At 39.7% G+C, this 15,763-nt stretch overlaps 1 protein-coding gene across 2 annotated transcripts; it reads left to right on the forward strand.

Annotated features, from left to right (window-relative positions):
• The first annotated feature begins 1,221 nt into the window (after positions 1–1,221).
• Positions 1,222–14,863, forward strand: tspan11 (tetraspanin 11). 2 transcript variants are annotated; one of them, XM_018671025.1, is made up of 9 exons: positions 1,222–1,367; positions 3,712–3,815; positions 5,623–5,814; positions 7,570–7,644; positions 9,410–9,514; positions 9,953–10,111; positions 10,800–10,886; positions 11,791–11,911; positions 13,313–14,863. In XM_018671025.1, the coding sequence occupies exons 2-8, from the start codon at positions 3,729–3,731 to the stop codon at positions 11,863–11,865; spliced, it is 780 nt and encodes a 259-aa protein (XP_018526541.1). In that variant the 5' UTR covers positions 1,222–1,367; positions 3,712–3,728; the 3' UTR covers positions 11,866–11,911; positions 13,313–14,863. The 2 variants fall into 2 exon arrangements, with proteins under 2 accessions (XP_018526541.1, XP_018526543.1); XM_018671027.1 differs by lacking the exon at positions 11,791–11,911.
• The last annotated feature ends 900 nt before the right edge of the window (positions 14,864–15,763 follow it).

The following is a 15,763-nucleotide window of genomic DNA, read 5'->3' on the forward strand; positions in this document are numbered from 1 at the left end:
CTCCTAATGGCTTGCAAGATTATTGAATTACTGAGGTGGAAGAAGAGGCAAGTACATAATGAAGAGTCTATATTGGTCAAAGAGGAAGTCTCACTCTGATGAAAAAAATCTTACTTAAAGAAATTACTGAGCTCATTGGTTAGACAGGGTGGTGATGCATCAGAAAGAAAGGGACTGGGCCTTTCAGTCATTTTTATTTAGAATATATTATTGGCTTGTATTTCATGAACATGGTTGTTCACAGATACCACCATGCACACCATGCTAAATCTCAGTTTTGTGGGTTTTGTGTTTAATATCATTTCCTTGATGAGTAAAATGGTCCTGAGTTTAAAAGAAGGAAACAAGTCTAGACAATCAAATCAATGTTCATCAGCTCACTCCTGAAATACCAAATTAACATCTCTCCCTTTGGGGTCACATGCACTCTCTGCTCAGTCATTTTGTCGTCTACTTTCCATAATGAAGAGCAATTTGAAAATTAATGGCTTGCTGGAATTCATAATGAGATCTATCCAAGTCAACACAAAGGCCTCTGCTGTACATGAATGACTTTATGTCCAAATTGGCCTTTCAAGAAAACCCCACACACTAAGTTTGAGGCTGTATGTTCACTGTAGTCTGTGCTCCTTCTCTCCCTCCTTTATCTCTGTTTATTCATGTATACCTCAGCGTGAAATTCTTCAGAGGGTATGTAGTTACATTGTAACCAAGGCTGTGCTGTCAGTAGCACGGTGGTATTCAGCCTGTGGTGGTGGGGCACGGTAGCGGCTCCATTTCCTTCTCTGTCACTGCCTATTGTGACTCTTTCCTCAAGTTCACATGGGCGCTGCTTTCAAGGACCGTCGAAAATCAGATAATTATCGTAAAATAAAAATGAGCCAATAATTGTATCACGTTCAACGTTTTAGTTACCATTTTACCATACCGTTTAATAGAGCTACCATTAAAGTGGCCCATTAGTGGCCCAAATTGGCACTTGACGTACATGTATTTCTATTTTTACATACCCACAAAATAAACCTCAACTATATTGCTCTAGGTCTATTTATATGAAATTATTGAGTGTGTGTGTGTGTGTGTGTGTGTGTGTGTGTGTGTGTGTGTGTATGAAGGAAAAACACTGCTTGAGCTCTATGATTTGCTTCTTTTCTGTGGGCTTTAACTTGTGTAAACGCGTTACAATACCTAGAAACTTCGAAAATACGAGATACACCCAAAGGCAGCATCCGCAGAAACCTGCTGTCGGACACCCTGAAAGCAACAAGCTACTGGACCAAACGTCTGCTGCTGCAGTGCCGTCCGCTCTGTACTTTGAGGGGAACAGCGACAAAACGAGGTTATTTATCCTCACTAAGGTTGTTCTGGTGAGTATGCTCTTGGTTGTGAGACGAAAACGTTAATTTATCGATGTAACGGTAAGCTAATTCGGTTAAACTTTGTCCTGCGCATCAACGACGCAGGTGGGATGTTGTTTTTCAGGATGCTCGAGCTTACACCCCGTCCTGAAAAAGGAGGCAAGAAAGTTTGATTTAAACCGAAATGGTGGTATATTCCCTTGATTTCCAGGTTGTCTGTGACATTGTAGGACGACCACAGTGGTCAAAGTCCAAACATTTCCGAGGCAGGTCATATCATATCCCAGAAGAAACCGTGCTAGTACCACGTTGCCAGTCAACGCATCTGGACAGTCATTTAAAAACAGGCCTTTTTACGAAAAGTAAACCGCCAGCTAAGGTGCTGTAAAATAACCAACCAGGTTTACCAGGGTTTAAAATATGTATATGTATTTACATAGCATAATTGAAAAACAACTGGACATTTCTTGGGCAGCGTTAAAGCTCGTTAGACTTAATGTTTGCTTTCTAAGTGACAGATAAGACGTATAGCTAGCACTGACTTTTGTTTGGCGCATTAATATTTAAAGTATGGTCACAGGTGATTTAATCAGCAGAGACCAGGACCGGAACTTCATTATAGCTGTGTTACAGGGTCTTACAATCACCTCAAGAATGTATTAATGTGAAGTCCTATAAAGTACAAGAAACAAACATGTCCTCGCACTTACCTCTAGCTCTGTTTAGCCATGTTAATAGCTTGGGTTTAATGTGTCAAATTCTGGAGATATATCCATCTCTGAGGTTTCTTCTCTCACCCAGGCACAGTGGAGGTGAATGCGGTTTCTTTGTGGATGCTCACAGTATTGGAAAAACAATGCATTTAAAATCAGTATTAGCATCATCATCAACAGTGCCTTTAAATAACCCACAGAATGCACTGAACAGAACAGAAAAAATTGGAACTACTTTTTTTTTTAGATATGACATTGTGGATTTTTTTCTTCTTAATGCTTATGCAAATGAAACCCCATTCACTTCCATTTTATCTGGGTGAAGTCTGATATAGTATCTAAAACCCCAGACAAATAAAACCAATATTATGTGTATGGTTAGGTAATCCAAAACTTTTCCTCCCAAGCAAATGATTAATCCAACACTTTCCCACAAAGACAAGTACTATCCATCCTTACTGTTATAGGCAAGGCAAGTTTATTTATATAACACCATTCAGACCCAAGGCAATTCAAAGCCTTGTATTTGTACAGACACATTGCATTTAAAAGATAATAAAAACAAGCAAATAAATAGTTAGAGATTAAAAAGATGTTACATGTGTTTTTTTTATTGGTAAGCCTGATTTAAATATAGATAATGTGTTTTACCCAGGCCAACATACATAATACCTGCACTCTTTCCTTTGGTGCTAGTAGTGCTGTGTAGATCAGTGTTATGGGTCTAAGTGCCTGTCACCCCATGGCCTTTTATTTACAGAACTGCAACTGTACGCTCAATTAAAGACTCCAAGGTTTACGGTCTGTTCAGTGCTATGAATAATTTAAAGATGTGGTTTGTGGATATAACAAGAGGAGATGATATTGTGAACTTAGGTGCTACAGCATCACCAAACAACTAGTGCAATGTACTCTGATGGAGACCTTGATAATAAAAGTACAGCTGAAGGAGATTCGGTTAGAAAATAGTCTAAATTAAAAGTATAGAGTTGTAGTGACAGAAAGCTGTAATTGTTGGTGACTCAGGTTCTCTCAGTTCATACAGAGTCCCCGTGAGGATGCTGCTTGACACCACTGTGTGATCTGTTGGGAGTTGTGTGCTGTTAGGAGGAGTACAAATGTGAGAAGCCATTTTATTTTGTAGCTTATTTGACTTGGTAAGGGATGCAAACTGTAAATGCCCAAGCATGACTTACTGTTGCTGCTGAGATGTTGCTTTGTTGTGACATTTGATAGGCAGCTGTATCCCCTTGGTAAACAAACACAGCCTAATCACTCTCATATGCTGTGGCTCATATTTTATACAGAGCTGTCAAATGTCATAAGATGAGGCTTGATGAGTGATGAAGGAGATAAAGACTGTGATGTTTGGAGTTGCAGTGGCAAAAGAATTCAACCATATACTGACTTTTTATTTGTGGTCAGATGAGCATTGTAAAGATTACTGTGTAAACAACCGGTTTATCATTATGTATGAAATCCACAGTTAATCTGCAATGTATTTATTGTTATGTGCTGTTAGTGTGATGTCATTTTGGCATTAAGGAGAAAACTGATGCCAACTAAGAAAGTGTGATGTTCGTCATTCGCTGCTGCAAAATAAAATCTTTTGTATGTATTTCTCATTATTTTGTCCTTAGAGAACTGAAGAAGGAAGATGTCTGCAGTTTATAAAGATGACCAGGATGACTGGCTGACAGTGTGTCTCAAGTACCTGCTCTTTGTTTTCAACTTTCTCTTCTGGGTAAGTATTAGTATGAAGGCAATCATCTTTTTAAGCTATCTGCACTCACAAAACCCTTACAGGAAGAGGCCTTAATGTGATTTCACTTTGCAACGTGCTGCTCAAACAGCATTAAATTAAGTTTAAGTTCAACCTCTTTTGGCAGCATAAGTATTGTATTTAAAGATCGCTTTAATGCTCCTTAAAACTACAAGCAGAGAGACATTAGAGAAAGGGAGCCATGGAGAAACAGGGAGAGGATAAAGAAGAGTTCTGAGACTGAAAAAGCTGAGCTATGGACTTGGCCCAAAGTGAGTCATAGATTATTTAGGGCTTGTCAGTGTGCAATGGGGAACAGTGTATCAAACCTGCTCTCTGGCACCACACTTTATGATACTGCAGTTTGCTGCTAAAATGGTACGCTCTTTCAGCTACTGTGCAAAGTGTCTGGGGTCACTTTGAAACATTTTCAAAGTCTGAGACAGAGTTAAAGGGATGATTGTGAGAATCGAGACAGATCTGTGTGTGGGAGAGGTTAAAGAGAGAGAAGAAGGATCAAGTATTATGTTTAGACTTGGGTTAATGCTCTGTCACCATCTCAAAACTCATCTCTGGAGGAAACTTGTGTCCCTCTCCTCATTGAGCCACAGGCTCTCATCCATATTTTTCCTCATCACTTTTTTAATTTTTTTTGTCCCCCACTGCATCAAAACCTGAATCTTTCTGGGGGGCAGTGCATATTTTGTTGGGGCATAGTGGCCAAATTTGAGTTGAATATCATTGTTTGAGTTGTAGTTCTTAAATGTAAAGTTACTAGATCTAGATCTCCATTCTGAGACATCCGCCATTTTTATTCAAGATAACATGTCACTATAAACTGAGTCAGGAGCCTGCTGTGACTGAATGGGTGGGGTATTTTATGCCTTTATAGGAGAGATTATACTAGAAAGATGCAATAAAGGTCCCTAGCCCATTTATTAGCAGATTATCTTAATTCAATAGGACTGAACTTATCTTACTTATCTTACTACATAAAACAAAAGTATGAAAGTCCTAAATGCACTGGGAAGAGTTTGGGAAGAGTCATCTCCCACAGGGCCCTGTGTGTATCCAAATGGCGCCTCCTTGGTTGGACATGTGTTGGTGTGAATATAAGGGGATCTTGCTTTTGACGGAAAGGGGTGGGAGGATGAAGGGGAGAGACTTTCTGAGGCATTTCCTATCCGTCTGCCTGTGAACCTGATCAGATGAGGGGAACAGATCTGGGCGCCACCCTGGGTTTGTTATCCAGGATTGTTTGTAAGGAAGTGGTCATTATGCCCTGGCTTGACCTCTGAAGTCCCACTCCTCTTATGACTGTTATTCTTTATGCCTGGCTGCTTCTCTTTGTTTCTCTTTCTGTTTCCTGTCTTTTTTCCCTACCCCCTCTTTTCACTCCTTTTCACTGTCCTCTAATGTTGTTGTTTTTTTGTGACCCATCTAATGCCATCTAACTCACTTCCTATTTGTCATTTCCTAGCCTGTAAAGTGCTATACTTTTTTTTTAAAATCTTTTATCTGTCTTTTCTTAAGACTGAATTGACATGGCTTACTCAGTGTTTTCACAATATTTCCTTTCTCTGTTCAAGTCATCCATATCTCCTTTTTCCCTATTTTATGACTCATACCTTTTCATCATGCTTTTATTGCGCCTCTATTGTGTCTTTTCATCTTGTTTTCTTCTTTGCTACACCCATATCAGTTTTATAGTATCTATTTTTTACCTTTTATACTCTTGATATCTTTCTGACCCCACCACCTCCTCCCTCCCTCTCCTCTTCTCTTCCAGGTGGGTGGAGCTGCTGTTTTGGGTGTTGGAGTCTGGACACTGGTGGAGAAGAGCGACTACTTGAGTCTGCTGGCCTCCAGCACTTTTGCTGTCTCGGCGTATATCCTCATCCTGGCTGGCGGCCTGGTGGTGGTTACGGGCTTCTTGGGCTGTTGTGCTGTCATCCGGGAGCAGAGAAGCTGTCTGTCCTTGGTGAGACAAGAGACCCACAGAGGGGGGTTGTAATTGTACCCATGTGGGCATATGGCACAGTATGTGTCAGAAGGAATGTGAATACTCAAAATCAAGACAGACTTATTATGTAGGATGGAATAAGGATGACAAACTACCTCTCATGGACTGAGGGGGTCTCTTGAGTTATGTAATTTGAATGGTCATGTGTGTAACAGTGGTGATTGTCCAGGCTGCTGGTTAGTGGTCCCAAATTGTCATGTCTGCACTGAGAAGCTAGATGCTCGCCCACATGTGCACAGAGTTTAGCTTTTTCTGAGCAGCTACGTAACAGCTGTGCAACATCACATGGAACACATCCATGCTCTCCTTGGTCTAAGGTCTGTTGCTGGATGCTGACAAATGGCTCTGACAGGGGCCTTACTGTCCTCATTATTTTACAGAGACAGGGCCCAATGGGAGAGAAGCATGAGGGAGGTGAACGTTCACTGCTGCAGGACTATTTTTAGGTCGATCTATCTACTGTTGATGGATAGAGCAGTAGAGGAGAGAATGGGGCTTGCAGGAGTGAAGAGGTGGATATGTTGTCTGTGGTGAATTTTGGTTGAATACCAACCGTTTTAATGTGCTATTTATAGATTAGTTTTAGGAGATTAATGAATAATGCCAGCATGCAAGTGTGTGTGTGTGTGTGTGTTGAAGTTGGAATTTTGTGTGGGCAGCAGACACACAGAGACTGGAGTGTTTTTTTGAAATCTTGTAACCAAGAGATACAGAGCAGGCTGTGTCTCTGCATGACATAAGAACTGTGATAACTGCAAAACAGAAGAGAACATTTGCTTAAATGTCTTAAATATTAATTCAGTCAGTTCATTGCTCCCCTGTAGCTGTTTGTTTGACTAGTAGCTTTGTTTCCCATGTTGCTCAGGGTAGATGGTAGCATCTGTCTCTCTGTAATGGTCTTGACTGAAGGAGCGCTGCTGCTGTCAAACTGTTGTATCCCACTTTGTGACAGGTGGGCCTAATTAGTTGTATGTGTGTGTTTGCATTACGTGGCCTGGCTCGTGTCTGTGTGGGATACATGAACCATTGTTTGTTATTTGAGGCTGGGATAGCTGCAGTTTTGATCTTGCTCATTCTGCACCAGTCTTTCAAAACACTCTAAATGTGTAGGCGATCTGTTCGACACACAGTTTACATAACTATTCTCTGCATTTCAGTACATACAATAGTGCCTATCACTTAGGATGAAGCTTACAATTAGAACTGCCAGTGTTAAGCTGCAGAAGTATTGATTTTTAGTTTTGGTTAATTACACTAATCTGATGTCTGATTCTTTATAATCTTTGTTTTCATGAAGAATACAAATGAATGTTTGTGCTTGGGTGATGGTTGATATTTAAATTGCCTAATTTAGTTTTTGCCAAGATGGTGTTTTGAAGGTAATTATGATACATAATGGAACTGGTTTCCAGCAGCGTGCAGAGCTCTTTAAAAGATACCCGAGAGAAATCTGATTCTACACTTTGACAAATTGCTTTCTGGTTGTCTCTTTTTGTGCAGCATTGCCATCTGTGTTAGAAGTGACAGATGTAGCACAATGACAGTTGATGGAAGTTTTTATTGAGCCGTCACAAGTGTGAGCCACTTCCTCAGATGAGTTAGTGCAAGCGACAACTGTGCTGAAGTCTGAAATGTTTGGATGAATTGAAATCTTGTGTCTAATTTACTGAATTATTCTTTTCTCTCCCTCTTTGTCCTTTTTCTCTCCCACAGTATTTCTTCTGCCTGCTGTTGATCTTCTTGATTGAACTGGTGGCTGGAGTACTGGCTTATGTATACTACCAGAGGGTAAGTGATCATTCCTTATTATTTACTTGTAGTTGAGTGGTGCTCTGCAGTGATGATCTAGATTACAAAGCAAATTAGTAGTTAGTTTGCTGGCTGCTTAGTCTGTGCTGTGTTCACTCACTGTTTCTATCCAGATGACCACTGAGGTAGGTAGTGGATAGAATGTGGGATTTAGACAGGTAGCAGTGAGGGTGTTTGCTGAGCTAGTGTTTTAATTGATTTTTGGTTTTGAGTGCTCTAGATTGTGTTGGCCCTCAGGGTGTGCGTTGATGAGCAGCAGTTTCTGTAAAAATAGCTTAAGTGCTGCAGTGACTAAACTTTTGACAGGTTACAGACTTGAGTATGTGAGTATGATTGATTATCAGGTGCTTCAGCCACCTATTGCAAGTCACAACTAATTCCATTTAGCTTAAACATCTCAGGGCAACAAGCGATTTGGTGAGAGGGGAGACCTGGTTCACAATTTGTGATTGGTGTGCCTTTCCCCACCAGTTCAGGGCTGATGCCTCTCCTGGTGAAGGAATGAAATTAATACAGAATTTCTCTACAGAAATCAAATACTTTTCATTATGTCACAATGCCTAAAAGTAAGAGAAACACTTTAAACAGTGTATTTTTTAGACTGAAAAGCCTATTCAGTTAGAGTTTTTTCTTACTTAGGAAAGTAACTCACCTCCTGATTACTTTTTTCCCTTTTTTAAATCACTGAGGTCAGAAACTGAACAGCTGCAATGCAGGAAGACAGATTTCAGGGCTTTATTACTTACTGTATATACATAATCCTATAATACCACATGCCTTCAAATTATGGACACTTGTGTTTCTTCATTTCTTGGCTTATCTTACTCCTTTGGGATTTCAGTACAATATCTGGCTTTTTGGTCATTTTAACCCTTGTGAAACCCTTTCCCAGTGATGTTTGTTCTGTCTCATTGGACGTGGATGATGATGAGTCATGGAGAAACAACAGTAGATCTTTAAGCTTTGCCTTTCTGCTGTTCTTCATGTTCTTCTTGTTTGCCTGTCATTCAGCTAGGACTGCAAAGAGCACCACACTATCACGCTATCAAGCTCAGAGATTTATTATAATGGAAAAGGTTTCAGTACAGGGTAGACTCACTTTCAAGATAAGGGCTCTCATCTTCTCCATCTGTTTCTTGTTGGCTCTCCTCTGTGTGTGTGTGTTGGTGTGTGTGAGTGAGTGTGTGAGTGCACGGATGCTCACCAACATATACACACATCAAAGGCTATATTTAAAGTCTATTTTTTGCAATGTGTTGTTCATCTGTCTTTTCAATCACAGTGCTCACAGAGTCATGGGAGTTGCTACCTGTCTATCTTACTGCCTCTACCTGTCTAATTTTTAAAAAGCAGCTAAAAGCATATTTGTTTAGACAAGCATTTCAGTAGTGCCTTGTATGTATGTTTATTATGTTAGCCTATTTATGTTCCTACTGTAAAGCTCTGTGTTGAAAAGTGCTATACAAATAAACTTTACTTACTTGCTTACTAATCCTTCCACTCTTTCACTTTTGTCAAGCTTATCACTTTAACACTCTCACACCGCATAGTGTGGTAGATTAGTAGTTTTGCATCTCTCTTGTGTTTGTATTTGATATGTTTCACATATAATAAGTGAAGGAGCATGTGGTTACAAAATAAATTTTGTTATCTCCCATAAATACCCCCCACCTTCTCTGTCTCACACGCACACTGTTTCTCACTGTCTGTCTGTGCTCTCTCTCTCTTTGTTTCTCATTTCCAGCTGAGTGAGGAGCTGAAGCAGCATCTCAACCAGACTATGACAGAGAACTACGCCCAGCCTGGGAAGGAGGCCATCACATTAGCTGTTGACAAACTACAACAGGATGTATGGACTATATTTACAAAAGCCTCTGAGGTTTTGTTTAGTTTATGTAAGGTTATATGCTGCATTTTTCTTCAGCAAGCATAGTCAAATATAGTTTATAAATTCAACTGCCATGACTCATATGGCAGGTACCATATGTGAAGTAGTTTTAAAATATGTTAGATTCAGTAGAGGGAATTGCTTTATCGACTGGGGTTTGCACAAAGTATTGTTCCAGAGCTACAGTCATTTTGTCCGTACAGCAACATCACTCTTTAATTTCAAGTAATATCCATGTTTACAGGATACTGATTTGAGGAAGTGGTTTAAGCCAAATAAATTAATCTGAGTTAACCTTAAAAACTGACTCAGTTATTACAAAAAGGAGAGGGTTGTGTTCTTTTCGGACACTGTGACATAATGAAACAAACCTTTTGCTTTCTTCCTCTGAATTTCCAGTTCAAGTGCTGTGGCAGCAACAACTCCCATGATTGGACGGTGAGTGTGTACATTTCATCTAATCAGGCAGAAGGCAGGGTTGTGCCTGACAGCTGCTGTAAGACCATCACCCCTCGCTGTGGCAAGAGGGACCACCCCTCCAACATCTACAAGGTGGAGGTCAGTGAACTAAACATTTCAGCAAAGCAAATTGCAAAATGACAAGCATCATATTCAGTCTGACTCTTAAAATCACATAGCATATGTAATTTCTATTGATTGACAAAAGTATTTACTGGACTTGTCTTGCTGACATAAGACAGGGCCATGAAAACTCACCAGGTCCTGATATTTTAGTTTTTTAACTGAAATAGAGAGAAACAGAAAAAGCACAGAAAAACATTGTAGTTTAAAACTTTTCCTTGATACAATGAGCTCTCTGGAAATGAATTAAAGATGAGGTTTTGAATGCTTATCCACGCTGAACAGTTGAAGGTTTTCCACCTTCTTCTGTCAAACCCATCAGTTCCATCTCTTATCACTTACAGTACACTACCTGCTTCATGTGAAAAGGTGTCAACATGAGGATATACCCTCAGAATGGAGTGTTTATTGTATGTTTGGGATGGAAGTACTGGCAGTACTGTTTATCTGTGTTGTCTATTTTGTTTATGCACTTTACCCTAAAGTAAAAAAGTTAGGTAAAAGTGGTCTAAAAATGTGTTTTAGATCAATAAGCTGCTTTGATACACACACATTCCCTGTGCGATGTCTTTTTGATCGCTCAATGATGTGTTAAATGTCTGTTCAGTTGTACATATTGTCTGTCTATCTGTGATTTTTTTACTTTAATCCTTTGACTCTGCAGGGTGGATGCATCACTAAGCTGGAGCAATTTCTGGCGGACCACCTGTTGGTTATTGGTGCTGTGGGAATAGGAGTAGCCTGTCTCCAGGTAAGTAAAATACAGATAGTAGAAACAGACAGTAGTTGAAGTAGTTGAATTGTCTTCATTCTGAGTAAACTTAACTTACAAGCCCCATTATTATTTTAGCAAAATAAGACACTGGCTTTACCTTTGTGGATGAAATGCTCCCCTTTGTTGAATTAGACCTTCCAAAACCCAGACCGATGTGTATCAATCTTTCCATTACTGTAACTGTACCATCACAGGTCAACAACTCCTAAATGGATACTTCTTTTCATCTCACCCTAGTCTCTCAGTCATTGTTATCTGATTTTGTTCATTCATGTTATTTGATTTGTCCCAGACTGAGAGGGACTGGAGCTTTTAAGCCTCACAGAGGCCAAGTAGGTATCCAGGACTTCTTTTTTACAATTTTGTGCTGGCTGACAGCCCTCTTACAGCTGTGCACTACCTCTTTGTAAATTAGCTTGGGAGAAACCTAAGACCAAATAAACCTGCATTGATTCCAGTGGTATTTGTAAGACTTAAGATGCACCTCTATGCACGCCATTTTGCATGCTTTTCAGGCTGAACAGTTTTAATCAGACACAAGGGATAAATGCATTAAAAAACAAAACTTTTATCCAAGTGCGATAAAATGTGATTTAACACTTTGCAGTCCAAGCATACTGTATGCTTGTTTTCCTTTTTTGTCACTGATGTCTTGTCTTGTCAGCTGTTCAAGTCTGTCTTAATGTTGGTATACTTTCCTGTCTCTTATTAACTGTTAGAGGGACTGAAAAAATGTAATTGTTGAAATTAATGTTAAATTAGACTAGCTGTAGTTTTCATCTTTTTATAATTACATGTGTTGTACCACATTAACCTGTCTCTGGTGCATTCTATTATATGTCTTTATGTGTGTGTGTGTGTGTGTGTGTGTGTGTGGTAGCTGACTGGGGCAGCCTTGACAGCCTGCTTTATCTATCTGCTCTATAAAGAAGAAGAGGACTTCGGTACATTGTGATTTAGCTCTAGCGCATCTTTGTGGTTTAATCAACTGGAGAGGAAAGGTTGGAGGGCATTGTGCAAATTTGATATCTGTCTGCATGTCTGTCCTTGTGTGACTGTCTGCTGTGTGTTAAACGTGAAATCCGTGGACTACATGTGTACTAAATGAACTTACTTTCTTAAATGCTCTCTGCTGAGTGTGAAGCATGCAGCTGCCTGGCTTTGGCTGTGTGTGGCGGTTGTTGTTCTGCGTATTGTGATAGTGGGCTGCAATGGCTGAGTACATAATAACTTGAGAAAGGTCAAAACACATCATAAGCATCTGCTCAACGATGTGGTTAGCAAGAGTCATGTTCCATATTGTTCTACAATAGTGCCTCATTCTGTAAAGTGCTGACAAGAAAAGGAGTGGTAGCAGCTTTAAGTAACCTACCTATATGGATGTTTTAATTGAAAATGAGAGGAGATAAGTACACTTGCATGAATTTTATTTATTTTTTTGTCTTTGTATGTCTCCTACATTATCATGTAAGTAAAGCAGTGGTGTTGTTGCTATAGTTACTCGCAATCTAAAATAGACTACACTATACGCTATCATGAACACTGAGTTTTCTTGAAGAGTGATTCAAATGTCTTAACAGACACCTGCTTATCCAGTCACTGGTTTTCTTTGACCGTGTTATGAAATATGTGTCTTTACATTATTCCAATGCTCTTTGCTCAAGTATCAGTCACCCCCGTCCTCTCACATTAGGCTTAAAGAAAACGAAAAGCAGAGTGGCTGCTCTTCCTCACTCTTCCCTCACATGTCATCATTCTCTGAGCCAAAATGTCAGTCTTCCGCACTTCCACATATCCATCACTTGTGGAGAAGGAAAAAAAATCTGAAACTTGCCCGAAGAGAGATTGTGATGAGTCAATATACAACGCTGACTCGTTCGATAAGGCTTTCTCAGGGCTTTTAGAGAATCAAAGATTGAATCTGGGCAGTAGACTGTTTATCCATCAAGTCTGGCAGGCCCAGTGGCTTAGGTCAATATCTCTTCCTGCTGTTTCTCTTTTATTTTCTTTATAGTGGATAGTGTAGTGCTTTTGTAAATTGTGTCTCACAGATTCTTTTTAGTTCTACATGCATCCATGTGCCTACCCTAGTGCTATCCCCTAGTTTTGTTTGATAGTACCCTGTGTTGGAATACCGTTTAGGTGTAGCCTGACTATTTATACATGAATCTACTTTTTGACCCCACTCAAAGTGCATTATTTTGTATCTGCTTGCACAAGCTTCACACACATCTGTTGCTTCAGTAATGGCTACTTGACTCCTGACATCCCCATAGCAACCAGCTTCATACTTTGCAGCCGCCTCTAACCCCATCACCTTTCACCCCTCTGTCAGTTCAAGCTTCCTGCAGCCTTCCATGGTGACTGAGCAGCACTCCTGACCTAACACTTCCTGTTTTCAGATCTGTGGGATGGTGTTCACCTGCTGCTTGTACAGAAGGATCGAGATGGACCCTTACTGAGCACACCAGGCCCCCACACACCACCTTCAACAGGCAGATGGAACAATAACCTACTGAAGCCTAACTTCACCCTGAATTTTGAAGTCTGATCTGGTGATCTAAGCCAAATGCACAGACATGCTTCGGGTCACCCACACCGCAGTCAGAAACAAATTGTACCATTGAGCAGTATTGCGCTGAAAAAAATGTACGTCAATCCTGGCTTATACATCTCTCATACCTGACTATGATCTTGACTGCCTGGAGCATCATGTCTGGTTGCATCATTGCCTTGGCTTAGATGCATGTTTTAGTTTGAGCAAGACTGAAGAAAGGGCAATCCTTACTGAAATTGCATTCTACACAACTAATGATGATGCAAATTGATTTATCATGTTTTCACTGTGCAAAATTATATGATAGGGTTTTTTGACCATTCCCAGTGCTTGAATAAGCTGAGTGAGAACACTATGTACACTGGTGTCACTGTTAATGATGATGGGTAACCTGGTTTTATCTTTTATAAACACAATGTGCCTCTTTCACAATACTGCTGATAAATGATTATGTATTAAGTCTGTACCTGAAATCTGTAAAGGGAGCTGACAATGCAGCAAATGATATATAGTTTACTATCTTTATATTTGTAGTTATGTCTTTATCACTGACAATAGCACTAAATATTGAACTGTATGATAGTTACTAAGATTATCAGTGCAGTACTGGTAATGTGTGTGGCTACGAACATGAAGACATTTACAGACCGTTCAATAAGTAAAAGAAAAATAGGAAGTCATTTTTGTTGCCAGATCCCTGAATTTATGACTCCACCTAGTGGTTGTCATTGGTAATATATTGCACTGTATGTGATATTATAACTATATGCTGCACTTAGTTCTGATACCATACTATGAAACATTGAAAGCAGCTTATTAGACATGTGATACTAAGAAATGTAAACATTTCAGTTGAGAATTTCAACATCAACACACTTTACCTTCTATGAATCCAAGGTTTATTTCCATACTGCTGACCTGCCTGTGAGCCAAAGAAATCAAAGACTGTGTTTTTACTGCCTAATCTACCACTTGTCATTCCTCTTGCCACAACTATTACATAGAAAACAATGACTAGCCTTTTTGCCTCTGTACTACAGAGGTGAAGTCGTGGATTAGCTGTTGTTGAATATAAGGAATGGTAATATGTACTGTCTGGGAATAGATGTTTCTGTTTCAGAGAACAAAACGTGAAATATCCATTTGACATTGTTTTCATTTTAATCCCTTTAAAGAATCTCATAGTTGCCATGACTCAGTACTTTGTAAAGGGACCTCCTGGGATTTGTGTTTGTGTTTTTTTTCCCTGATTGACTTCCAAGTGAAAGGTGCTAATGTATGTAGATGGCTGATGATGAGATAATGATTTAAACTGGAATGTGCTCTAACTACTGACTGCTATTCAAAATATTGATTTGAATCTCACAAATAAACGTTTGAATATTGTTAATATTAATACATTCATACATTTCATAGTGTAAATGAAAGAGTTGTTATAGACAGGCAGCCATGATCCCATGATAGTTCGGCAGTGCTGTAGTTGATGAGATTATGATGATAAGGTCATTTTGTGACATTGAGTAAGTACATTTATATAGTCCAGAGTGAAAACTTTGTCCCAGAGGGTTTTATAAAGTTCATCCAGCACATGACATCTCTCCATAAATCTATATACAGTGTGGAATGGCAATGTCAGCTGCAGTAGTAAACCACTAGAGGGAGACAGAGGTTTTCCATTTGAAGTGGTACAGGCTTGTAATCAAGTTCCTCGTGAAATAATCCTGCTTCTTGTGAAAGTTGACCCAACTGAGCCAGTTTTGTCTCACCCACCACTCAGAGTCGTCACACTTACCTGGCTTTTTTGTATCATCACGCTTCACTTGGCATATTTGAGATAATCAGCGCATTTCTCATTGTGTGTTAGTCAATCATCTCAAATGTCCTTGATAAGATAAGCTAGAACCATATCTTAATCTGCTACTTACTGTAATAGACCCGCTACAGCAGGGCAAGCCAAAAAAAACATTGAAGTGATTCATGTTGTAAATGATTTAGTTGTCTATTTTTCATGAACCGTGCCTGCCTATCTTAACACACACTTCATGTCCGGTTTGCTCTTCACAATGGTACAAACTGTACTCTGCCCCAGTTTCTCATCGAGCTTTTCATATCTTGTCTTTTTGCATTTCCTCTGTGTATACTGAAAAAGCAGCTTGTCAGAGTCTTTCCAGATAATGTGAGCTGGAGTGAGAGATCAGGTTGCAGTTGTTCACTTTATCGTGAAACGCGTGGGCTTTGGTAAGAGAACAATGTGAAAACACTTGTTATGTGTGGGGTCTCCCACAATTCCAAACTG

Source organism: Lates calcarifer, linkage group LG18 (assembly GCF_001640805.2).
Source record: "Lates calcarifer isolate ASB-BC8 linkage group LG18, TLL_Latcal_v3, whole genome shotgun sequence".
In the NCBI taxonomy this organism is placed as follows: Eukaryota; Metazoa; Chordata; class Actinopteri; family Centropomidae; genus Lates; species Lates calcarifer.

What these genes read in the sequence shown, in the direction of transcription:
- tspan11 (XM_018671025.1), top strand. Translation starts at nt 3,729, where the DNA reads ATGTCTGCAGTTTATAAAGATGACCAGGATGACTGGCTGACAGTGTGT. An exon ending in TTTTCAACTTTCTCTTCTGG is followed by an intron (nt 3,816 to 5,622) that starts GTAAGTATTAGT and finishes CTTCTCTTCCAG; the next exon opens with GTGGGTGGAGCTGCTGTTTT. An exon ending in CCAACATCTACAAGGTGGAG is followed by an intron (nt 10,112 to 10,799) that starts GTCAGTGAACTA and finishes TTGACTCTGCAG; the next exon opens with GGTGGATGCATCACTAAGCT.